The sequence below is a fragment of the Bidens hawaiensis genome, unplaced genomic scaffold (genome assembly GCF_021521415.1).
Source record: "Bidens hawaiensis isolate Kalapana, Puna unplaced genomic scaffold, B.hawaiensis_p1.1 tig00033205_1, whole genome shotgun sequence".
Classification (NCBI taxonomy): domain Eukaryota; kingdom Viridiplantae; phylum Streptophyta; class Magnoliopsida; order Asterales; family Asteraceae; genus Bidens; species Bidens hawaiensis.
This window is the reverse complement of record NW_027505283.1, coordinates 152639-177474: the sequence shown is the minus strand read 5'-3', so window position 1 is coordinate 177474 and position 24836 is coordinate 152639. Positions and strand designations below refer to the sequence as shown.

The following is a 24836-nucleotide window of genomic DNA, read 5'->3' as shown; positions in this document are numbered from 1 at the left end:
TATGGTAACGGTATTTTTGTAATTTTTGCCTTTAATATCGGTAACATGCTAAGTATTTTCGGTACTTATATCTGATTTTGAGAATTTTTGGTACCGGTACTTTCGATTCCCGTGATGAGCTCATCTGGGTAGTGCCCTGTACCGCTAATGTGTATTCAAGAGTTCAATAAAAGGTAAGATGGCACATGGTTGTGCTCCATGGGTGTTTGAAATACTTAAATTGAGTTTGTAAAGCATTTCACGTCCGTTCTTACTTTTGTACAAGAAAGATTAATGATCTACAAGTTATCATTCTACAACCACATACAAGAGGTACGTAAATTTAATCATATTATATTTGATTTGCTGTCATCATCAACGTTGTTTATTATAAACATCAGTTCACTATTTGATAAAACTTATATTTGATTTGAGTAAATAAATATTTGTTGTTAATCAAATCTCCCAGTCTTCCATTGTTTATCATAAATCTGTTAGGGAGTTAAGATTTTTGAACCCTCAAGTATAGTAAGCTGGCCAATTATCATGATTTTTAGAGTTATATGTTATTAATTATTATCAAGTAGGAAGTTTTGTGTTTAGGCTGTGTTGTAGAACTCCCTAGGCGCTAGTCGGGCGGTGGGGTAGGGAATAGCATGATTAATCGGAATCGGGATTAATGGGATTGATATTTACATGTGAAACTTATATGTAATCTGTCAAATATGCATATATAAAATTCTATATCTAAAATTTTCATTTTGACCTATTTAGACCAAATAACGATTAATCGCGCGATTTTTACAACCATGGATTTTGGTGTTGCATATTTACTGTGTTTTGATTTTGTTTTGCATTCTATCTTTAAGCGGTATCATTATGGAAGATCAAAACCCAACAAGGGGTAAAAGTACTCAATCCCTAAATTCGGATATCATCAGCAGCCTTCCTCAAAACATAATCGAACGTATTCTATGTCTTATGCCACTCCAAGATGCTGTGAGAACGAGCGTTTTGTCAAAGAAGTGGCAATATCGTTGGCAGGGTGTGCCCAAACTTGTATTTACAAGGAAACTAGTCGATTCATCATCACATTCTAGTTGCATGTGGTTGAAGTGTAAGCTTGCGAGTGCCATCTTCCATGTTTTGTTGTTCCACAAGGGTCCACAAATAGTAGAGTTCAACTTTCGGGTTGGTCTTCTTCGTATGGAACCCGAGTTTTCCCAGATGATAAGTTATCTTGCTATGGGAAATAATGTGAAAGAACTGAGTTTCGCTAATGATAATCGTTCCTACAAGCTTCCTCTTTCTTTCTATTCATTGGATGGACTAGAACGCATCCATCTCCAAAACTGTACTTTTGACCCACCATTGGCATTTAACGTATTTAGTCGGTTGAAGAGAATAGCATTTTGGAATGTTGTGGTTTCTGCTCAAGCGCTTAAACGGTTCCTCTCCAAGTGTCTGCTGCTTAAGCATCTCGGTTTGGTAACCAACCATTTATGAAGTTCCTTTAACTAATTCGTTATATGATGTTATAAAGATATTTTAACGAATGCAGAGAGGAAGTCAAGAAAATGACTTTTCAACAGGAGGAAACAAGTTTACGTTTGTTGATCTTTTACCGTGTGCGCCTCTGATAGAGGCTTTGGCTATCTCAAAGTATTATATGAAAGTAGGTAATCTTTACGTTAAAGATTAATTACATATAACATAAGAATATTGTTTTAGCGAATTATGACTTTTGTATTTGGTTAAAGTACTTGTGTGCAGGCGGCTTGCCACATAGTCTCCCAACTTCACTAGCCCATCTCAATTTTCTGTATTTTGAAGTGTGCTTGACCGAACAAAACCAGATTTCTTCTGCCCTTTGTATGATCAGGAGCTCCCCTGTGTTGAAGAGATTTGTTTACCGGGTAAAGTATTATTATTATTATTATTATTATTATTATTATTATTATTTATGGTAGTGTTTCTTTACAATTTTTCTAACATTTTTAACATGAATTCTAATTAGATGTATGATAATGAGAAGTTGCATGTTCGGCAAACTCCCACCAAATTTCTTGATTTGGAAAACCACAAAGATTTGAAGCTGGATCGTCTTGAGACATTAGAGATAAGATCGTTTAGTAACTTACCTGTTGAGATGGAACTTGCGAAGCTCATCATGACCAAGTCGCCTGTGCTGAAGAAAGTACAAATTAAGCTTGATGCCAATGTTTCTGTTGATGAAGAACTAAAGATACTTAAAGACATGCTGCTGCTACTCCCACTTCCGCGGGAATCACCTTCTGCTAAGTTAACCATTGTACGCCCAAAAACTTCTTGATGAAAGCTGTTGTTTTAATTAAATTTCCCTAGGTTAGGTTTATGGATTGTCGTTACGTAATGCTTTTATGAACTATCTAGTATGTGTTTTTATGATGCTGTTTAATGTTGAAATAGTTTATGTTTTGTAACAAGTCTAAAGCTTTCATTAAAAGTAAATTATCTTGGTTTTGAGCCAAAGTGAGTCTATTAATTAGCTTTAATAGATATTGTTATTACCTTTAGGAATATGATTCTTGTGCGTTTTTCACTCAGGCAGAACTATTTTGCTTTTTCTATAGATGAATTACAGTAAAAAACTGAACATCACAAACTTCCATGAACCATTATGAAGCTAGTAGCTACTCGAGCTCGAGTCGATAACTTTAAATAAGCTGAGGTTTGATTGAGCTCGAGCTGAACCCGAGCCTCAAATAAAGCTCGTTTAGGCTCGTTGAGACTTAACGATTCTTGTGTATTTTTATGTTTGACCAGTTTTGAACTTTTATGTATTAATTTTATACTGCATAGTGAGCTCGAGCCGAGCTTTGGCTCGTTTGAGGTGCCACATAAGCTCGAGACAAGCTTAGCCTCGTTTAAGTTTTTCCTCAAAATATATAAAAACAATTAAAATACTTTTATAAATTAATTAAAACAAAATAAACGAGTCAAGCCTGAGCTAAACCCGAGTTTGAAAAAACAACTAATGAGCCAAGCTTGAGTTCTTGTAAGTCAAAACGAGTTGAGCTAGAGCCTAGTGTAGCTCTAACTCAACTCGGGATCGGGTCACCCCTCCATCATCATTGCACTAATAACGGCAAAATCACAATCATTCCATATTTTTTTATCCTCTTTATTGGTCCAATCACACCTTTTGTTTTATTTTAGTTTTTATTTATTTAAACTAAGCATTATTTTAATAAAGTGGTTAGTTAAATCATTACACACTTTTGAACTGTTGAGAGGTTATTTAGTGAAATCCCTTCCATACACGTAGCACTGACGTAACAACACTTTTGGTTAGCTAACCTCTCTGATGATATAGCTCGTCTATGGCTGCTGGAACAAAAGATAACACGAATGGAGTCAGAAAAGTGTTTTTATAAGATTTAGGTTATTTTTCCTGTATTTAAGCTTCTTTGCGTAGCACGGAAGTCTTCTCCCTTGGTCCTTCATGTAGCGCGAAGGAGAAAATAATCGGCCTTCTTTGCAGATTCTTCGCGTAACGCGAAGAATCACTCCTCCACCCGTCACATAGTGCGAAGGGCCTTTTTGGCAAGGAATTTTTGGCTATTAGCTTGTTTGATGCATCAAAACGCGTGTTGATCAATTCGGCCCTTCTAAATCATCAATCCAAGCTTGTATTTAACATCAATAAGCATTCTTAGCATCTAATGACTTGAAACACAAAAACATGCTTCTAAGTATCAAAGTTAAAACGATATTTTAACTAAAACTAACTAATATAATATAATATAATATAATATGATATACCAATCCCCATATGGCATATATTCTTATAATAGTAGTAGTAGTAGTATAGAAAGAGTAGGGAAATTATATGTAAGTGTCCAATGCCTATTCAAGAGTTCCACAATAGGTAAGATAGCACATGGTTATGCTCCATGGGTGTTTGAAATAGTTAAATTGAGTTTGTAAAGCATTTCACGTCCGTTCTCATTTTTGTACGAGGAGATTATTTCTCATTCTACAAAGTTATCATTCGTTACAACTCTGGTCTAAACCACATACAAGAGGTACGTAATTTCATAAAAAATTTATATTTGATTTGTTGTCACATCAACGATCTTAATTTGTTATTAACATCAGTTAAGTATTTGATAAAATAATATCATTTAATTTGGGTAAGCTAGCCACTTATGATGATGATCTTTAGTTATGTAATTATTATCAAGCAAGAAGTTTTGGATTTAGGCAGTGTTGTAGAACTTGTTTGGCGTGGTATAGACTAGCGGTTAATTGCGATTAACTGCATTGAAATTTTTATGTAATTTGTCAAATATGCATAGATACACACACCAAAGTTTTCAACTTTGTCAAACAGTCGGTGGGGTACGGACTAGCGATAAATTAGCACCTATGCGTGATTACAATGTTTTGATTTTGTTTTGCATTCTACCTTTAAGCAGTTCGTTATGGAAGAACAAAACCCAATAAGCGGTAAAAGAACTCAATGCCTAAATTCAGATATCATCAGCAACCTTCCTCAAAACATAACCGAAAGTATTCTATGTCTTATGCCACTCCGAGATGCAGTGAGAACAAGTGTTTTATCAAAGAAATGGCAATATTGTTGGCGGAGCGTGCCCAAACTTGTATTTACAAGGAAGCTGGTCAAGTCATCGTTAAATTCTGGTTGCACGGAGTGGTGTAACCTTGCCAAAGCCATCTTCCATGTTTTGTTATTCCACAAAGGTCCGCAAATAGTAGAGTTCAACTTTCGGGTTGGTCTTCTTCATATGGAATCCGAGTTTGCACAGATGATACGTTATCTTGCTATGAGAAATAGTTTGAAAGAATTGATATTCGCTAATGATATTAGATCCTACAAGCTTCCCATTTCTTTCTTTTCGTTGCAAGGACTAGAACGTATACATATCCAAAACTGTACCTTTGAACCACCATCGACATTTAATGTATTTAGTCGGTTGAAAAGAATTGCGTTTTTAAATGTTGTTGTTACCACTCAAGCTCTTGAACGGTTCCTCTCCAAGTGCCCGCTGCTTGAGCATCTCGTATTGGTAATCAACCATTTATGAAGTTCCTTTAACTAATTACGGAGTATATGATGTTACAAAGTCATTTTAATGAATGCAGCGGGAAAGCAAAGAAAATGACTTTGCAGCAGGAGGAAAAAAGTTTGCGTTTGCTGATCTTTTAGCGTTGGTGCCTTTGATAAAGGGTTTGTATATCTCCAAGTATTATATGAAGGTAATATTTCGGTTAAATATTAATTACAATTTACATAATAATAATGTGTTAGCTAATTTTGACCTTTGTGTTCGATTATAGTGCTTGTGTGCAGGTCGCTCGCCACACAATCTTCCAACTTCACTAGTCCATCTCAAATATCTGCATTTGGACTTGTGCTTGATGGTACAAAACCAGATTTTGTTTGCCCTTTGTATGGTCAGGAGCTCCCCTGTGTTGAAGAGAATTGTTTTTCGGGTAATATATTATTATTATTTATGGGAGTTTCTTTTACACTTTTATTGACATTTTTAACATGATTTCTAATTAGATGTATGATAATGAGAAGTTGCCTGTTCAGCAAACTCCCAACCACTTTCTTGATTCGGAAAACTACCCAGATTTGAAGTTGGATCATCTTGAGACATTAGGGATCGGGTTGTTTAGTAACTTACCTCTTGAGAAGGAATTTGTGAAGCTCATCATGGCCAAGTCTCCAATGCTAAAGAAAGTACATCTCGAGCTTAGCAACGATATTTCTGCTGATGAAGAACCGAAGATGCTTAGTGACATGTTACTGCTCCCGTTTCCACGGGCATCACCTTCTGCAAAGTTAACTTTTGTGCACACACCAACTCGTTGATGAATGTTAGCACTAAGGATTGTCATTGCGTAATGTTTTTATGAACTGTCTTGTATGTGTTTTGATGATTCTGTTTTGTGTAATGCTTTAATGAACTATCTTGTATGTGTTTTGATGATTCAGTTTTGTGTTAAAATATCACTTTATGTTTTGTAACAAGTCTAAAAGTAAATTATCTTGGTTTTGAACCTAAGTGAGTATTAATTAGCTTTAAAGACTAATGTGGCATTCTTACAAGGCTTTGCAAAATTGAGTTATACATATGCTAACAAACACAAGTAAATCTTATATGTTTAGATAAGTGTGTTTACGACTTTTGAAAATGTGACTTCTTTTAGCTTGCATTTGGTATCCGATCAAATAGGTTGGGTTGGATGTTGGGGCATGACATATTCAGGTCGCTTTGGTTTGGGTTAAAACACGTTTGAGTGAAAATGAATTCAGCCCGAGATGAAAATTATCATTTTGGTTGAGGTCAAAATTGATATAATTAAAATTAGCTTGAACTGAAATGATTCATTTAAATGGAGAGGATTATAAACTAGACCCGAGCTTCCGTGTCATGAACAAGTTTCTCTCTTTTTTAGGCACGGCGTGAATAAAAATATATAAAAAATATAAAGAGTAGGAAAGTTGAGTATTAATAGGTGTTCATTATATCCATGAAATAATGGTCTGGTTATATAATGCTGGTCCCTTCGTAAACGAGGCGGTGGTTCAAATCATTGCAAATGCAAGATTAGAGATTTTTTTTGAAGAAAAAATTGCTATTTTAAAAAGGCCTCCGTTCTAGAGTTCCACAAAATAGGGGTGAGCAATAACCGAACCATTAACCAAAAATCCACGAAACTGAACCGAGGTTAACCGAAAAATTTTATTGGTCATTTTTTCTACCTCGGTTAATCAAAATTAACCTAACCAAACCGATTATACAAAAAGATAATAATAATAATAATAATAACAATGAGCGTAAGAACGAGCGTTTTGTCAAAGAAATGGTGGTATAGCTGGCCGGGCATGCCCAAACTTACATTTACACACAAGATGGCCAGATTACTATCAACTTCTGGCTGTACGGAGTTGAAGTGTGAGCTTGCGAAAGCCATCTATCATGTTTTGTTATTGCACGATACTAGAGTTCAAATGTTTGGTTAGTTTTCTTCATATGGAATTTGTGTTTGCCAGTTATCTTACTATGAGAAATTGTGTGAAAGAACTGAGTTTCTCTAATGATAATAGCTCCTACAAGCTTCCTAGTTATTATATAGTATTAAGAACTTTGGTGAGCTCTTCAACGATTGGTTTACTTGGTAAAAATTTGATTTTTGGTCAGGTAATTTATTATTATTATTTTTTGTTTTGTTTGTTTGTTTTTTGTTTTTAAAGAGATACTTAAAATGGTTATACGCGTTGACTAACCGCTATCACGTTCGGGACCAACACTTGGGTTTTACGAGCGACCAGGTGAGTTTTACCGACCTTTTTATATTAGTTCCATTATTGTAACGGACGTATCTGAAACCGAGTTAATTCGCCTCGACACCACAAGCTCGAGACCGACATCGTTCGGGATTTACCAATGCTCGGGATGATTGGTCCACTTGACAGCGTGTGATTGGGCCAAGTAATTTACTTTTTTTTGTTTTCTTTAAATTAATAATTATTTGTGTCGACTCACCGTTCCATATTCGGGATCGATAACGCTAGGGTTTTACAAACAACGGGTTTACCAACCTTAATTTCTTTTAGTTCCGGTACGCATGAATGTGACGGAAACCAACCGAATATCCATAGACTCACCGCCTCAACGCCCGAGAACAACAACAGTCGCGCTTTATCAACGTTCGAGTTTTACCGACCGACGCTACCCATTGGTCCACCTTCATTTATATATATATATATATAGTTCATTTTTTGGTTTTAGTCCCAGTACATAACACACGCAACTGAAACCGACTTAATTCGTGTCGACTTATCGCATTTTCACTTGGGACCGACAATGCTTGGGTTTCGCCTTCACCCAAGTTTGACTGACCTGCCTCAGCGCAACGCGCCGGGTAAAATACTAGTTAATAATTTTATATTATGGTCCAAGTCCACAAGCCCAAATGATTCTTTATTTTATTTAAAGGTGTATTAGTTTTTGTTAATCTCAAATATCAGCGTTTGGTCACTGCCGATCTTAACTAACGAATTGCTTGATCACGATCCAACCTATTATCATATTTGCTCCCAACGGCCTGCGACTAACAGAATGCTAACATTGTTAGTTGTAGGTCGCCGGAAACGCTTTTTACCGAAAAAGTCACATTTTTTGTCAGAAAACTCAACCTAAACATCACCTGAAAACCACCACCACCGACTGACTCAACATAATCAGCCACCACCACTTGAGCACCACCAACCAATTCCGACGATGGTTCTAGGGTTCCGGAGACAATAATTGGGGCTTTTACTTATTAAAGGTTTCTAAATGACGAATAGGTTACAAAAATGTTTAAGACAAAAATGTTGAGTTTTCTGACCAAAAACGTTTTTCTGGAGACCTAAAACTAACGACATGGACTGTTGGGAACAAATATGATAAAATATGGGATCGTTATCAGCCAATTCGTTAGTTGGGACCGATAACGACCAAATTCGCTAATTAGGACCGATAACGAAAAAAAAATAATAGTTCATATTAATAAAAACCAATATATCATTAAATAAAGAATGGGCTTGTAGACTTCGACCATGAATGCGGCTTCCCAAGATGAAATACATATTTTAAAAATAAAAAAATAGCTAAAATATTACTTTTGACAAAATAATAATAAACTAAATATAAATACTAGCAAAACAGTCATACTCGTTGACAACTAACAAAATCTAGAACCAATTTGAAACATTGAAGTCCCTTAGCTTGCTGAGATGTCTTTCCATATCCTTTCGGTCCTTGTCCCATTCTTCGCGATGAACAACAGTCGTCGGATCATCTCTCTCCCCCTACAAAAAGGTATCGTGCTAAGAGCGTTAGACAACATCCAACATTCTTGAACGAAAAAAAATTTACAAAACAAGATCATCACCGAGGGAATTATTTTGAATGATGTTGCATTATCCCGAATAACCAGAAAATCATTCTTTCAATCCCTGTTTCGTCCTTCAGGAACTGTCACCTGTAATACATAATGATAATCCCATTAAAGAAACCGAGAATTTGAATTGCAAGAAAACGTGCATGTTCTGACCCATTTATGCATGAACGGGTTGGTTTGGGTTATGCTTCACGTACAGTTCAGTTCACGATTCGGAACCTGGTAGCGACACTGTAAACCAAACCGGGACTTTTATTTCTGTTTACTTTCTCGGGTTTGGAAAATGCAGTTAATGTGTACTTTTAAAATTATTTCTGTTTTCTTACTACACTAGTTGATAACGGTATTCTTTTTCCGGAAGTGCAAAAATTAATAATGTATGATTCTATAGAAATTTTTTTAAACGGGAGTGAAGATATAATTCAAAGAACTATTTGTACTAACCAAGACTTTGGCCCGAGTTATCGATTTTGTTTTTGAATCTATAACATAAATCTCTTCAAAGTCAAGCACAAAGTCAGGATCATCCAACCGTCGGTTCCGGTAGTGCTTCGTCAAAAACACCTTCAACAAGAAAACAGGGTTACTACATTGCAACATATAGAAAATGAAATAAACTTATAAAAGTACATACTGAGCACTAATGGTAAATATATAGTTTAATAACCATATGTAATGTATAAATTATTATTTTAAAAATAAAAATGTCAAAATATCCTACCATGGTAGAAAATACAATTTATATAATGGTAATAGAGGTAATAAAGTGAGTGGATCCACTGATCCAGATTAGGTTGACCCGAAACAGTTTTTGCCCAAAATATATAACTTTTATAAACTTCTAATGTATCAAATACGATTACAAAAACCCATAATTCCGATAACTCTAAAAAAGATAGTTTAGGAGATTTAATATATGAGTTTCTCACCTTCATAACCTCCCATTCGGATTTGTACATGGGATCTCGAAGTGCATCAATTGGTGGTTCTGTGACGTTATAGGTACCCCAATCACTCTTTGCACATCTAATATACTGCAATCGAAAGTATTATTATCCACTCAATTATTTTTAAAAAATGGTAAAACTGTAAGTTTGACTATTAAAAGGAATCGTTTATACGCATAAAAATTAAACTAGGACTAACCTTTTCGGGCATGGGCGCAAGAACTCTTGGAATCGCATAGATATCAGTATCGGGTTCGGTCACATACATCTGCAACACCAAACCAAAATGTTTTGTTAAAGTCTTCCACAAACACAAAATAATAGCAATAATAAGATTTTCCAGCTTTAAGACCAATTTGACAACACTAATTATCTACCATTACCAATTCATAACCTTTTATTACCTTGTATCAACTTTCAAGTCAACAGTTTGGTCAAACAGACCTCAAAACTCAATTTACATCCAAATTAGTACTCCAACTATCCAACACCTTGGTTTTTTAAGCCTTAAGGTATGCAAATCCATTACCCGAAAACTCACCAGACCCCAAATACCCGAAAAGTCATCAATTGTTCTTAAATGAGTAAATATCATAAAAAAAAATAATAAAAAAAACAATATACTCTCAGTTTTTACGCATGAAAGTCCCTCAACAAATTTCCACACATTAAAGTCACTCTACAAGGTAAATCTGAACAAAACAGGTTGAAATCGGCACATCCAAATTGTATTAAAAGAAAGAAAATATAAAAATATAAACCATGAAAGAAAAAATAAATAAAAATGCAAGCAAAACAACAGGATGTATCGTATCGGTTCCAAGTTCTTTTAAAAATCACAATTTTGTTTGAATTAATACGCAAGAGGAATTTTAATGTGCATAAAATTGATCAAGAGCTTTTGCAAAAAAATTATAATAACTTTATCCAACAAAATCATCTCCAGACACCCCAAAATCTTAGTTTAATAAGTCAAAATTGGTCAAAGTTAATCAAAACTAGAGTCTAACATCCAAAATTAGTCAAATTGATTCAAAATCAAAACACAAAACCAATTCATCTATAAACTAATGCCATACCTCTCTAAAATCATAAACATCATTATCGGGGTCGGGCGGCTTGCGAATAAAGAAATCGCAATCCATCAAACTAATCTTATGAAACTCCTCTTCATTAATCCGATAATCCACCACCTCCTCCGAGTTCCACCCCTGAGTCGACACAAAGCTCTTACTACTCACCGCCGTAATCCCATCCTCACCGCCAACAACCTCGTACTCAACATCATAGTCTCTCTTATTATCCCCCTCGTCCACCTCTTCCTCGTCCATGTCGTCGTGATCGGCTTCTCCGCCGCCCTCTGCGTCGCCGTCAGCGTCGCCGCCGGCGTCTCCGTCGTCGGAGAAGATTTTGAAGCTCCGTTTTGGTAGTTTTGGAAATGGGTTGAGGGTTATGGAGGTGAAGGCGAGAGTACGAATGGTGGGTAGTGAGGGGATTTGGGTTTTAATTGGGAAGGTGCGGAGTGGTGGTGGTGGGAGGAAGAAGACGGTGGTGCTCATGGTGGTGGTCCGGTGGACTCAGGGTTTAAGATAAGGTTTTTGGGAGTTTAGATTTTGGGCGGAGGGAAACAGTAAACCATTTGCTAGAGTTGTCTTTATTAACTTTTTTTTTTGTTAGGACCGCTAATTTCTTGTATTTATACTACCGTAATCTCTAAATTTGGAGAGCCCCAATGCCCTATTCTGACCAGACTATTTTGTCTTAACCGGACCCACGCTGGCTTCAAAGTTTGTCTTTATTAACTCAATTATTGCTATTATTATTATTATTATTATTATTATTATTATTTTATTTTATTGTCATTTTGGGTTTGAATCAAATACAAATTAAATTAATGTGCTAATTATAAGAATCAAGTAGTGTATTATATATACAACAATCAACATAGCGCAATTATAATGTAGCATAATTACAATACGGTGTAATATATAATTACACTAATTGTAAATATAATTACACTAATTGATTCGCACAGTTAGCACGTTAATTTAATTTGTACAATAACTTTCTCCCATATCTATTTATTACGTATATTTATCAAACTCTTAAAACTCAATTACATATTTCTCCTTTCTAAACTATACGTATTACATATTTACTCATCTCGTTAAAATTTCTTTTTAAGTTACTATTTTACTCTTATTATCTTTTTATTTTTTGAAATCAAATATATACCCACACATGTCTGCACACATAATCGTAAAAGCAATCACACACTCAAACCCACTTGCAGACCCTTCGCCGGCACACCTCAAAACAATCCCAAACCTTACTTTAAATTGGAAAACACCTAGCCGGAAAAAGAACATCAGGTAGCATACACCTCATGGTGATTCAAACCGACAGCACCGGCGGCGGTTGGTTTTAGTCAACTCTGACAGAAAAGGGTGGCGTTTGGCGGTCAGAAACCAACGATGCCATTAGTATGTAAGTAAAAATGGATGAGATTGACCCTTTCTATTTCACGGTGGCTGCTTTACAAAGGGGAGACGATGATGGCTTACGGTGGAGTTTGCTTTGAAGGTGAGTAACAGTGATGGTATAGGAAATATATGTCACACCCCGACCAAAAGCGGCGGAGCATGTAGGGGCACGACTATGATTGCTCAACAATATTTAAACAACTCATTCATTTCATTCAACATAAAATAACAACACAACTTGTTCATACAAATAAAACAAAGTAAAAGGAAAATAAATAGTTTATTTAACTAATAACCTAAAAGGTTTTATCTTAACAAAGTAGCACTATCTGTGTAACATCTAGGAAAAACTCATATTTATTTTGGGTTAAAATTGCCAACTTTGAAAGTTGAAGGATTAAAAATAATCTTAAAGGAAAGCAATGAGAAAAATGAGATAAGAAAAAAAAATAAGCATGGAAATAAGAAAAATCCATCCCACATGGAAAGATGGAAGAAATGGAAAGCATTTCACATGAGTATAAATAAGGAAAAGATATTTTCATCTCACATGGAAACAAACAAAGAAATTGAAGCTCTTTATAAGGAAGCAAGCTTCCATAAAAATGTTTTAATGTGGCTAACCACTCTCTATAGTCACGCGCACGCGCACAATCTCGTGCTCGGGCAATGGGCGTAATGTGGCATTTTGATGGTGCACTTGGCACTTCGCACGCTCGCATCGTCGCAAGCCGCATAAGGGCCGCTTTAGTATTTTTTGGACAAGTACAAGGACTGGAAATGAAAATATGAAAAGTTCATTCTTCGCGATACGCGAAGGATCAAGCCTCAACATCTTCGCGATACGCGAAAGACAAAAGACTTGAACCGACTTTGGAGCATCTTCGCGATACACGAAGAAGCAAAACCAGGCATCTTCGCGATACACGAAGTGGCATTTCTGCATGCGTGACACGTAGTAGCACCGCGTGACACGTGGCAACCCTACTGATGACTCAGCGAAGCTAGTGCACCTTCGCGATACGCGAAGCAGCTTCGCGATACGCGAAGATGCACGATTTCAGCTATAAATAGAGGGGTGTTCGGCACATTCCAACTCACACCAACCACTTCACTTTTCACACGTTTTGCATCGTTTTTCGTGCCGACCTCGAAAGGCGTACCGACCTCGTGAAGCGTGCCAAGCTCCGAAGCTCTGACGGTGTAAGCTCTGTTACGCGATATAGAGTAGAAGTGCCGCTCGATCAATCATAAGTATTTAACTCCAAATACCCGTACGAGGTAGGGTTCTGATTAAGTTATTATTTTAATAGCTTAGACCATAGTCGGGGGTATAGCCCAAACCTTGATCACTGTTAAATATAATATAGATTTTCATAAGCAAAAGTTATAGTTAATTATAGTTTCTTCATGATTAAGAAACGTAATCATTTTCATGCAAAAGGTATAATTAAATAGTATTTCTTAATGATTAAGAAATATACTATTCATTCACAGATTATAGACAAAGTAATGTTTCTTCTTGAAGAAGAAACCTGGTATAAATGTTTCTTCCTGAAAAAGAAACCTGATATATAATTAATAAATAAACAAAGGGACTAAAGGTCCACATGTTTTGTACAAACAGACGATTTGTCGAGGTTACAGCTATGCAAAACAGACTACGAGGTCTGAAGCTAGATCATTGATCTAGACATTTATATAAATGTTATACTCGTACTTTAGGTCCGAGATAACAGTCAATCAATCAAACAGAAAGCTGAAAACAGAAACAAGAATCAGTAACAGAAACTGATTTACAGACAGGGGTCAGCAACCGAAACTGAACAAATATACAGGAATCAGTGTCAGAAACTGATTACAATCATCAAAAAGGTGAATGCGCCCTAAACTTTTACAACTCTTTTAGAGTCTAAACTGTTTACATAGGATTTACGAATCCTTAAAACTTTGTGTTACAATAATGAGAAACGAGCATACTCAAATTAATAGTATACGTTTGTCTGGATCCATACATACATGGTGACTCGGATTTCCCCGAGGCCATGCATATCATCAAACATGTCTCTGGTAGTCTACAGGACTAATAAGAGAAATGATACTGTGTATATGATTAATTGTACACGTATTTAGGGTAATTGTAACCCAATTGAGTTGGGTGCCTAATGAGTATTGTCACAAAGATATTGTTATTGTTTACACAATGGTATTATTGAGTCAACGTTATTCACCGGCTATGTGCTGACGTATTTTCCCCCCATATTTCAGGGAAAATTGTAAAGAATAGAATTGACAGGCAAGACTGATAGAAGATTGGAGACAAAGTCATTAGAGGTGATCTGATGGCTCAGATATTTTATTCAGAATATTATAAAGAATAATATTTTCAAAAGATATGTATTTAAATTATCAAACGGGTGTTCAACTCCCAAAATTTCAATATAATAATGTTTTTCTGAAAAGACTTCCACTGATATGATATTTTACAATATCCAAACGGGTATTCTAACCCGATATTTTATAAATGAATAATATATCTTAAAAACTTCTGCTAATAACCCGCAACTCTGATATATTATCTAAACAGATACTAACTAACGGGTGTCGCACCCAGGCCCTGAGTCGGGGTGTACAATCTGATTAGTTTTTTTTTTAAAAATTATCAAAATTCTTTACTTTTTTCCCTCTATGTATACTATAAATAGAGAAATAAAAAGTTACGAATTATAGACTACAACTTGGGTGCCCATGCGATGCGATGAGGTATGCACACAAACATGACATCGAATGTGTAACTGGTGTTACACGTTTCAGTATGTGCGTGACTTCACAACAGTGCGCGCGTAACCCGACGATAGTATGCACGTAATGTGGCATTAGAAGCTTAACCAGTATTAGTAATTACGTCACACAATGACTGTAGGCGCGCAATTAGGTGTCGGTGTGCATGTAAAGCTAAAATGATCGCGTCTTGACCCGCAATCCATTCCGCCTGACACTGTTTTAACCCGAAATCTATTTTGGCTTGACCCCATTCGACCTGAACCCGTCACAAACCAAATTAACATTTTTCGTATCGACCCATTCCAACCTTAACCTTTTCGACCCATGACCCAAACGACGGAACCCGCCCAACCCGTTTGACGGTTCCTAACGGTAATCATGTAATACATTAAGTTTTTAAATAAGAAAAGTATTGCAATAGCATACTCAAATTAAAAAGAATAAAATACTCATTTTCTATTGTATAATGTTTTTTTAAAAAATATTAACGTGTGAAAAATTATAAACGGTGTAGTTGGTTTAAAATAAGGGCTATATATGTAACTATTCAATAAATTTGCAAAATGTGATTAAAATTAATGGACCAAACTTATAATTATTATTTAATAAATTAAATCAGTGTACATGGTTTTGCTAAAAGATAAAACTGTTAAAAGACAAAATTGCCCTTAAAATGTCTTAAACTTATGCATTATGGTTTGTATTTAAAGTAATAAGTTTGGTACTCCTTAAAAAATTTAAGACTACTTTTATTCACAACCCAACCCAACTCAACTTTTTAATAAAAAATTAATTTCCCTCTCTTCCACCTACACAATCCAACCCAACCCAACTGTTCACTTTTATTCATAACCCAACCCAACCCAACCCAACCCAAACAAATTATTTTAATACATATATCTTATTAGTTTTTAATTTATTCTATAAAATTTAGTAAAATTAATAAAAATGTTTATGTTTTAAACAATATTATTTTAAGTATAAAAATCATTAAAAAAAGATAATATCATAATTCTATTAAAAAAACCTTGAATTTTTACAACTATTAAAAAACAAAATTTTATATATAATAATATTAAAAATATATTTTAAAAGTGCTCCGTTCTAATAAAATTGTTATCAAAATATTCATAAAAATAAACTAAACAAGACTATGTTTTTAGATTTTTGATATAAGTCAAACAATATGAATTATTAAATAAAACTCAAATTATATAAAAAACAAGTTGTTTAAAAGTAAAAAACAAAATAATATTTAATTAAAAAGTGGGTTGTGACCTAGGTTGGGGTTGCAACCCGGGTTGTAGTGTGAAAAGGATTTAATCTTTTTATTTATTCCTTAAATAGTGTCATGACCTCCTAAGAGGTCACTAATAAAAGTAGTAGAGGTCCCTCACTCATGCTATATATAGTACTAGATTTTATCCCCGTATTATAGGGGTTGTTTACATTATTCGTTTTTAATATTTATATATATATATATATTTGGATTTTAATTTTATTTATTGTAAGAAAGTTAATAATTAATATACTTGAGGTTTGATGATAAAATGGTTTCACAAATAAATGATATATTATAATCCGGTTTAAAAGCTATCTGGGCTTGGTGATACCCATTACCCGTTTATTTTCTTTATTATAAAATGGTTTCTTAATTATAAATAATATCTTTTTTTTAATAAATAAGGATATTAACTTTTAGTATATCCCTATTTTATAGGATTTTCATATCAATATTTGATGAGATTAATTTTTAATATAATGAGATGTTATAACTCTTTTAAGAGCTATCTGAGTTTGGTGAGATCTTTACCCGTGAATTCGGGTCAAATGCGTGAGAAGCCTTTATTTGTTTACAAATAAAGCAATCTGATGGCTTGAGAGAATGGTTGTTTTACATTTATTGTTTTTTAATATTTTTTTTTTGGATTTTAATTTTCTTTATTATAAGAAAGTTAATAATATACTTAGGGTTTGATGATGAAAAGGTTTCATAAATAAATGATATGTTATAACCCGTTTAAAAGCTATCTGGATTTGGTGACCCATGACCCGCTTATGTGTTTTACTAAAAAAAATGTTTATTAATTATAAATAATATCTTTTTCTTTTTAAATTGGATATTAAATTTTATTATATCCCTTTTATATAGGATTTTCATATCAAATAATTGGTAAGATTAATTTTTAATTTAATGAGAACCCGTTTAAGAGCTATTTGGTTTGGTAAGACCCATACACATGAATTCGGGTTAAATCAATGAGAGACCTCCATTTAAAAATCAAGCAATCTGGTTGCTTCCATGAAAGGGGGAGCGACCACATCGCGACACGTAGGATTTTAGGGGTTTCATATATATATATATATATATATATATATATATATTACTAGATATTATCCCCCGTATTACGGGGTTGTTTTACATTATTAGTTTTTAATATTTATATATGTATATTTGGATTTTAGTTTTATTTATTGTAAGAAAATTAATAATTAATATACTTGAGGTTTGATGATAAAATGGTTTCACAAATAAATGATATGTTATAATCTGGTTTAAAAGCTATCTGGATTTGGTGATACACATTACTTGTTTATTTTCTTTATTATAAAATTGTTTATTAATTATAAATAATATCTTTTTTTAAAATAAAATAGAATATTAGTTTTTAGTATATTCCTATTTTATAGGATTTTCATATCAAATATTTGATGAGATTATTTTTTAATATGATGAGATGTTATAACTCGTTTAAGAGCTATCTGGGTTTGGTGAGACCTTTACCCGTGAATTCGGGTCAAATGCGTGAGAAACCTTCATTTACAAATAAAGCAATGATGGCTTGAGAGAATGGTTGTTTTACATTTTTTGTTTTTTAATATTTATTTTTTGGATTTTAATTTTCTTTATTGTAAGAAAGTTAATAATATATTTAGGGTTTGATGATGAAAGACTTTCATAAATAAATAAAATGTTATAACCCGTTTAAAAGCTATCTGGATTTGGTGACCCATGACCCGCTTATGTTTTTTACTATAAAATTGTTTATTAATTATAAATAATATATTTTTCTTTTTAAATTGGATATTAAATTTTAGTATATTCCTATTTTGTAGGATTTTCATATCAAATAATTGGTAAGATTAGTTTTTAATTTCATGAGATGTTATAACCCGTTTAAGAGCTATCTAGTTTGATAAGACCCATACCCATAAATTTAGGTTAAATCAATGAGAGACCTCAATTTAAAAATCAAGAAATCTGGTGGGTTCCATAAAAGTAAGAGCGACCACATCACGACACATAAGATTTTTGGGTTTTCGTTTATATATATTATAGATAGATAGATATAGATATAGATTATTGTAGGTCCCCGCTGGGGCGTCGCCGATCGATACGAGATCCGCACGAGGTCTAGGAGTGCGGAATCCTCCTAGACTCGTTAATGGTGTACAAGACGAATAACACAAACACGTACACGATCAAATACACAAACAAATACTAGAACGACATAAACAAATCTGCAGATTCATATATAAAATAATCACGTTACATACCGTAACAAAAACAGAAACACGACTGACCCGAGGTGAGCTCTACCTCGGGTCGTCTCACACGACTCTAGTCTCTTACTCTCTCTCAATAAACAAGCTGCTCAAACACACACTGATTTCTAGATACCTAAAACTAAACAAGACACAACTATATATAGACAAACATTCACGGGCCTGGGCTTCAGTAGGCGAAGTTGTGCTAACTTCGCCTAAGGCGAAGTTGTGATAACTTCGCCGTTGGCAGAAGTTGTACAACTTCGCCGTTGGCGAAGTTGTTCTAACTTCGCCTAAGGCGAAGTTGTGCTAACTTCGCCTGTGGCGTTCCGCTGGTCAGAATTGCATAGCGACGGTCACAAAATGCACCAACAGTCTCCCCTTTGACCGTTGCTCTCAATTCTAACAAAACACGAAAGATCATCTGTTACAAAACATGCACCAACAGACTCCCTCTTAACTGATGATCTTCTGTTTGCAGTCAACCAGCCGTGTCTGAAACTGTCCTGTAGCTTCACAAATCTACCAATCACCCAGCGTCTTCCATATCAGATCTCCCCTTCAGTGTAAGCTTCTCCGACTATAACGATTGAGGTCTTTGTAATGCATGCATCCCCGTGCCAATAGATCATCTCAACCAATCACGTGAGTCCATCTGACTTCACCAACACATGAAGTTGGGCTTCCTCCACAACTTCACCAACTCGTCGGCATACGATAAGGTTTAATCTTCAACTACTCAACATCAAGTGATCAATTTCATCACAAAACCACCCTGACAGAATCTAACACATGACCATTAAAAAATCTGAAGCATCTTCAATCACCAGGGATAACGATCAGGAACATAAACACTTTAATTCCCGGTTAAATCCAACTTGTTCCAGAATCTTCACTCTAATAAATAAGCATCACGTTTCAGGATCCAATTCTCGAACGCCTTGAAAATAACATAAATAATATGCTCTGACCGCAATCCAGTAATGACGAAAAACCTTCAGTTCAATTTGACTTTCTTCGGTTGGTCACCACGAACAACAACAATTTCCTTTCCCACAAACACCCGAATATGTGTCACTATCCAGTTTCAAACAATAACCCATTCACAACCTCAACTCCAAATCAGAGTTGACACGTATTTGTTCACACGTAAAACCAAAAGATAACAAGATCACTCGTTGACGGAACAACATCTTCGGTCTCACAATAATCGTGTACACCTGGCCATACAGACGGAAAACTCCAAAATACTTTTCTTTTTTTTTTAATCTCGTTAACTTCGCCGAAAGTTAACATCGCCTGGCTATAACTTCGCCGGGCTATAACTTCGCCAGGCTATAACTTCGCCTGGCTATAACTTCGCCGAGAAGTCAACTTCGCCTAAAGTCAACTTCGCCTGTTCATAACTTCGCCGGACCTTATATCTTCGCTGAAACCCTACGAACAGTGACGGCAACTTCGCCTGATAAACAATAACTTCGCCTGAAGAACTGTTCGGCCAGAAACGCACAGAAACGTGCCAAAAACACCAAAACGCAGATCTCGAACCATAGCGTAAGAGCCTAAGGCTCTGATACCACTTGTAGGTCCCCGCTGGGGCGTCGCCGATCGATACGAGATCCGCACGAGGTCTAGGAGTGCGGAATCCTCCTAGACTCGTTAATGGTGTACAAGACGAATAACACAAACACGTACACGATCAAATACACAAACAAATACTAGAACGGCATAAACAAATCTGCAGATTCATATATAAAATAATCACGTTACATACCGTAACAAAAACAGAAACACGACTGACCCGAGGTGAGCTCTACCTCGGGTCGTCTCACACGACTCTAGTCTCTTACTCTCTCTCAATAAACAAGCTGCTCAAACACACACTGATTTCTAGATACCTAAAACTAAACAAGACACAACTATATATAGACAAACATTCACGGGCCTGGGCTTCAGTAGGCGAAGTTGTGCTAACTTCGCCTAAGGCGAAGTTGTGATAACTTCGCCTAAGGCAGAAGTTGTACAACTTCGCCGTTGGCGAAGTTGTTCTAACTTCGCCACAGGCGAAGTTGTGCTAACTTCGCCTGTGGCGTTCCGCTGGTCAGAATTGCATAGCGACGGTCACAAAATGCACCAACAATTATAGATAGATAAATTTATAGTGTATAACGTTGACATGGTTTTTTTATCTATTCTAGATTCTCAGTTTCTAACTTCTTTCCATCTCGTATTTTCTATCATCAATTCAGTTTTATATTTAAAATAAAATAATTATTTTAAATATCTATAATAACTTTTAAACAATAAATAAATGACCATAAATCTCATGTATTTAATAAAAAGGTTTGTTTAGGTTGGATTACTAATAAGTATAAACAAGGGTGTTTTTACCTTTTTTTTACAAGAAATGCCCAGACAAGCAGGGTCATGTTGAAAAAAATGGATCAACCTTTCGTCTGAAGAACCAAATGTGATCACCCGACCCACACACCCACCTAGGAGGAAATCCGCAACTCACATAACCCCCTTAGCTCCACCTTAAACAATTTGCTCTAGGAGAAACTCATACCTATGACCTCCCGTAAGAGAAGTCACGAGGCTACCGTTGGACTAATTAATTGGTCTTTGGTTTAAAAAAATGAGTTCGGTTGACTTTTAGATGATTGAGAGGCAGAAATTGGTTTGTTTTTAATGAAATATTTCGGGTTATAAATGAGAGTGTTCTTAATAGCAACAAAATTGTGATACATCTTGTAGTTCACTAGGATTATTGAACTTCCATAGCTACAGAGTTTGCTATTGAGTGGAGTTCTTGATATATACCAATGTAAATGCAACAGTTACACCAATAACTATTTAGTAAACGTTACTATGTTTCACCCCAATCCAAGTGTTGGTTCCATACCTATATAAAGGGATCATTTGGTAAACACTTATTATTTGGAGAAATCACTTCCTGTCTTTTCCAATAATGATTTTCTTATATGCAAAAAACTTAAATTTGAAAGTTCCAAACACTATTCAGAAGGCTGTCTAAGTCATATGTGGAATATACAAAACCGACAAAGATTAAATAATTATGTATCAATCTTGTTTTTCATTTTTATTTTATAATGTTAGTTTGGGCTCAAATCATACGATAAATTTTGTCATATATATTTACATCTCTTAATGCACACCCCACTGATATCCCACTTAATATACATGACTACGGGGTGTTTGGCCTAGCTTTTTTAACAAAGCTTATAGATTTTTTAGCTAAAATAAGCTTAATTTGGTGTTTGATTTAGCCTTTTAAGCTTATGCTTATAAGTTTATATAAGCTAATTTGAAAAAGCTTATTTGTGTAAGGGTGTAAGTTACTCATTTGCCTTCAAATGGTAATGAATTAATAATTATTGAAGCAACTTATTACTCTAACAAACTAAAGAATATTGGATTTAACTTATTATCAACTTGTAGAATATAAGCTAATCTAAACACTTAAGAAGAACTTATCAAATAATAGAAAATAAGCTATAAGTTGTTTTAAAATATAAGCATAAGCCAAAAATAAAAGTTAGGCCAAACAACCCCTACATCGCCAAGCCTATAAGTAAAATATATATTTAACTACATATTCGACAATTATAACATAACAAAAACAACATAGTAAGCTTTTCTTACCAAATATCACGACCAATCTATGTGCTTATAAGCCTGAACTCTGCACCTTGCAACTTCTCCCAAAAATTACAAACTTGGTAGCTGGTTATATAGGTACTAGTTTAATGATGACCATCATCATGAGTTTAAAACACAAAGTTACAACAAACATCCCACTCATAGGAGTGTACCATTATTGACAGCAAACCTTACAAAACACATACATAGTTAACGTGTTACAAACCTTAATAGTAACACATTATAGCTTCCATAAGTTTAGATATATAGGCTTGCATCCAAGGAAATATAATATTACTACATCCTCTCATGCAAGTTAGGCTGCATTGGTTGGAGCCTGAAGGAAAAGGGTTCATTTGATTGGTAATCTCCCATGGCTGCCATTTCACTTTGTTGCTGCATATACATAAATATAAAAAATAAAAAACATGATCGATAGACACGATAATAGAGTTGTTAGATGCGCGATCGCTGAACTTACCACCATATACATGAGATGCTTATTCTCCTCTTCTAGAGCTTGTTCCTAACGCACATGGTACAGAAATTTAGCTTACTTTAAACTAAGTAAAGTACTTTTTAAATAATGTGATTGAAACTAGTAAATTGTAATAACACCAAAACTTACACGTTCTCTCATGATTTTGGGGATTTCATCCTGTTCAGGTTTTAGAAAATACAAGTCATCAGAACATATATTGAAACATATGCACCAAAATTAGTGTATGTTTAGTTTAAGTTATCTTTGAATAAGCTTGCCTTTTTCTCACGGATGTTAGTAAGTCCATTTTCAAGTGCATCTTCATATCCAATTAGTTCTTCATAGTTCAAAGATGTTATATCTTCCCCCTTTAGGTGCCTGAAACAAAACATTTATGAACAAATTTTATTTATTTATATATATATATATAGAGAGAGAGAGAGAGAGATTATTGATTACCTAAGCTCAATTTGCATGCTCTCATTTTCTTTCTTGATTCTGTCAATTTCATTCTGCAGATTCTATAAATATTTGCCAAGATCGATCATCAAGAAAAGACATCAATCACCATTCAAGAAATTCTTTGATAAAGTAAAGACATATTATAAACCTAGATGTCAGTGGATAATAATATATTCACTTCCTATACATTTCAAATCAAGCATAAAGCACTAGCTGATATCTCAGGTTTTTGCAAGTAAAGGGAAGTGAGAGAACACCAGTTTATTTCCAGATCTGTTGATAGATGTAACATCTCATACACCCTTGTTAAAATAAAGTCCTGGATCTTAACCTATTTATAGATCTGGCCGTAGAACTCATGTATCAAGCTACTTAACATCTTTTTGGCATACAAAGAACAACCAGATCTTAAATCCCATGAAAACACAAAAGAGTTACAAAAGCCTACCTCATGTTTAGCATCCCACAACTTATTTCCAGAAAGCCTTTGATATCGATCCAGCATGTCAATCAAGCTATAAAATATTAAAATTAGCATCAACCCATAAAAAGAAAGAAAACCCTAAAATGATAAGAGTAAAAGATGAAGGATCTATACTTGGTTTTGGGGCTGCAGTACTCATACATCTTGCCAGAAGAGCCATAGACGACAAGAGAGACATTAGCATCACAAAGAACAGTAATCTCTTTAGCTTTCTTGATGATTCCATTCTTTCTTTTTGAATAAGTGACTTGCCTGTTACTTGTGTTCTCTATCCTCTTGATCTCTATCTTTCCTCTCCCCATTATTCTAGATCTCTCTCAAATTGCTTTCAGGAACTCTGTTAACAATGAAGAGATTTAATGAACCACAGAATATGAGAGAGAGAGATTTCTATTAAGGGCTGGGAAACAAGAGACTTTCCAAAAGAGTGAATAAGAGTTTCTTTCCTTGTGGGGCTTTGACATGCCCAAGACAACTTCATATTATCTCTTGTACTTCTCTATTCATTTAATCTTATTTAATTAGTTCCTGTGATTAGATGCATGACACTTCTCAATATCCTTTGGTCTATTTCATCTAATGTAACCCTCTATAAAATCTTCCACAGGTAATTAATTAAAGTTTTTCTTACCCACTTAATAGCTTTAATTAGCTATTACCGTAAGGGTATATGTGTTGTAATTTAACTAAAAGTAGCATAACTCAATGTTAGCTTTAATTAGCTATTACCGTAAGGGTATATGTGTTGTAATTTAACTAAAAGTTGCATAACTCAATGTTATATAGACAGTAAGCTTTAACTAATCTATTCTTTAACAAAGCTTATCATGGATTAACTAAAAAAGTAAATAAAAGAAAAAAAAATATGATTGGTTGGTTGGTTTGAAATGGCGTCCAACTTTGACACGCTCGTTTGGTTTAACGCCCATAATTGTGTTGATGTGTCTTTGCCTGTGGAGTTTAACTCCCACAAGGCACAGTAATCATCACTTTTAATTAGAAACATTTTTATAAAATATTTATCGTTTTAGCGAGTTTTA

General features: G+C 34.6%; 3 protein-coding genes and 1 pseudogene across 3 annotated transcripts; 2 read left to right on the top strand and 2 right to left on the bottom strand.

Annotated features, from left to right (window-relative positions):
• Nucleotides 1-852: 852 nt before the first annotated feature.
• Nucleotides 853-2311, top strand: LOC143612090 (F-box/FBD/LRR-repeat protein At1g13570-like; annotated as a pseudogene).
• Nucleotides 2312-4445: 2134 nt separating this feature from the next.
• Nucleotides 4446-5863, top strand: LOC143612088 (F-box/FBD/LRR-repeat protein At1g13570-like). The gene is made up of 4 exons (XM_077086154.1): nt 4446-5051; nt 5128-5241; nt 5323-5478; nt 5552-5863. Exons 1-4 carry the CDS (start codon nt 4446-4448, stop codon nt 5861-5863), a joined length of 1188 nt encoding a protein of 395 aa, XP_076942269.1.
• A 2859-nt stretch (nt 5864-8722) lies between these two features.
• On the bottom strand, nt 8723-11520 carry LOC143612093 (PLASTID TRANSCRIPTIONALLY ACTIVE protein 6, chloroplastic-like). The gene is made up of 6 exons (XM_077086157.1): nt 10970-11520; nt 10090-10158; nt 9873-9977; nt 9388-9507; nt 8935-9024; nt 8723-8851 (listed from the first exon to the last, which is right to left on the bottom strand). Exons 1-5 carry the CDS (start codon nt 11447-11449, stop codon nt 8992-8994), a joined length of 807 nt encoding a protein of 268 aa, XP_076942272.1. The 5' UTR covers nt 11450-11520; the 3' UTR covers nt 8723-8851; nt 8935-8991.
• An 11111-nt stretch (nt 11521-22631) lies between these two features.
• LOC143612094 (floral homeotic protein PMADS 2-like) lies at nt 22632-24197 on the bottom strand. The gene is made up of 7 exons (XM_077086158.1): nt 23911-24197; nt 23761-23827; nt 23310-23371; nt 23129-23228; nt 22998-23027; nt 22851-22895; nt 22632-22765 (listed from the first exon to the last, which is right to left on the bottom strand). The coding sequence occupies exons 1-7, from the start codon at nt 24096-24098 to the stop codon at nt 22667-22669; spliced, it is 591 nt and encodes a 196-aa protein (XP_076942273.1). The 5' UTR covers nt 24099-24197; the 3' UTR covers nt 22632-22666.
• Between the last annotated feature and the right edge of the window lie 639 nt (nt 24198-24836).

Coding starts and splice junctions, on each gene's coding strand:
- LOC143612088 (XM_077086154.1), top strand. CDS start 4,446: ATGGAAGAACAAAACCCAATAAGCGGTAAAAGAACTCAATGCCTAAAT. Junction 5,052..5,127: donor TGCTTGAGCATCTCGTATTG/GTAATCAACCAT, acceptor TAATGAATGCAG/CGGGAAAGCAAAGAAAATGA. Junction 5,242..5,322: donor TCTCCAAGTATTATATGAAG/GTAATATTTCGG, acceptor GTTCGATTATAG/TGCTTGTGTGCAGGTCGCTC.
- LOC143612093 (XM_077086157.1), bottom strand. CDS start 11,449: ATGAGCACCACCGTCTTCTTCCTCCCACCACCACCACTCCGCACCTTC. Junction 9,978..10,089: donor TTGCGCCCATGCCCGAAAAG/GTTAGTCCTAGT, acceptor TTTCGATTGCAG/TATATTAGATGTGCAAAGAG. Junction 9,025..9,387: donor TAACTCGGGCCAAAGTCTTG/GTTAGTACAAAT, acceptor TATGTATTACAG/GTGACAGTTCCTGAAGGACG.
- LOC143612094 (XM_077086158.1), bottom strand. CDS start 24,098: ATGGGGAGAGGAAAGATAGAGATCAAGAGGATAGAGAACACAAGTAAC. Junction 23,372..23,760: donor TGTGGGATGCTAAACATGAG/GTAGGCTTTTGT, acceptor AAATATTTATAG/AATCTGCAGAATGAAATTGA. Junction 23,229..23,309: donor AGCATGCAAATTGAGCTTAG/GTAATCAATAAT, acceptor GTTTTGTTTCAG/GCACCTAAAGGGGGAAGATA.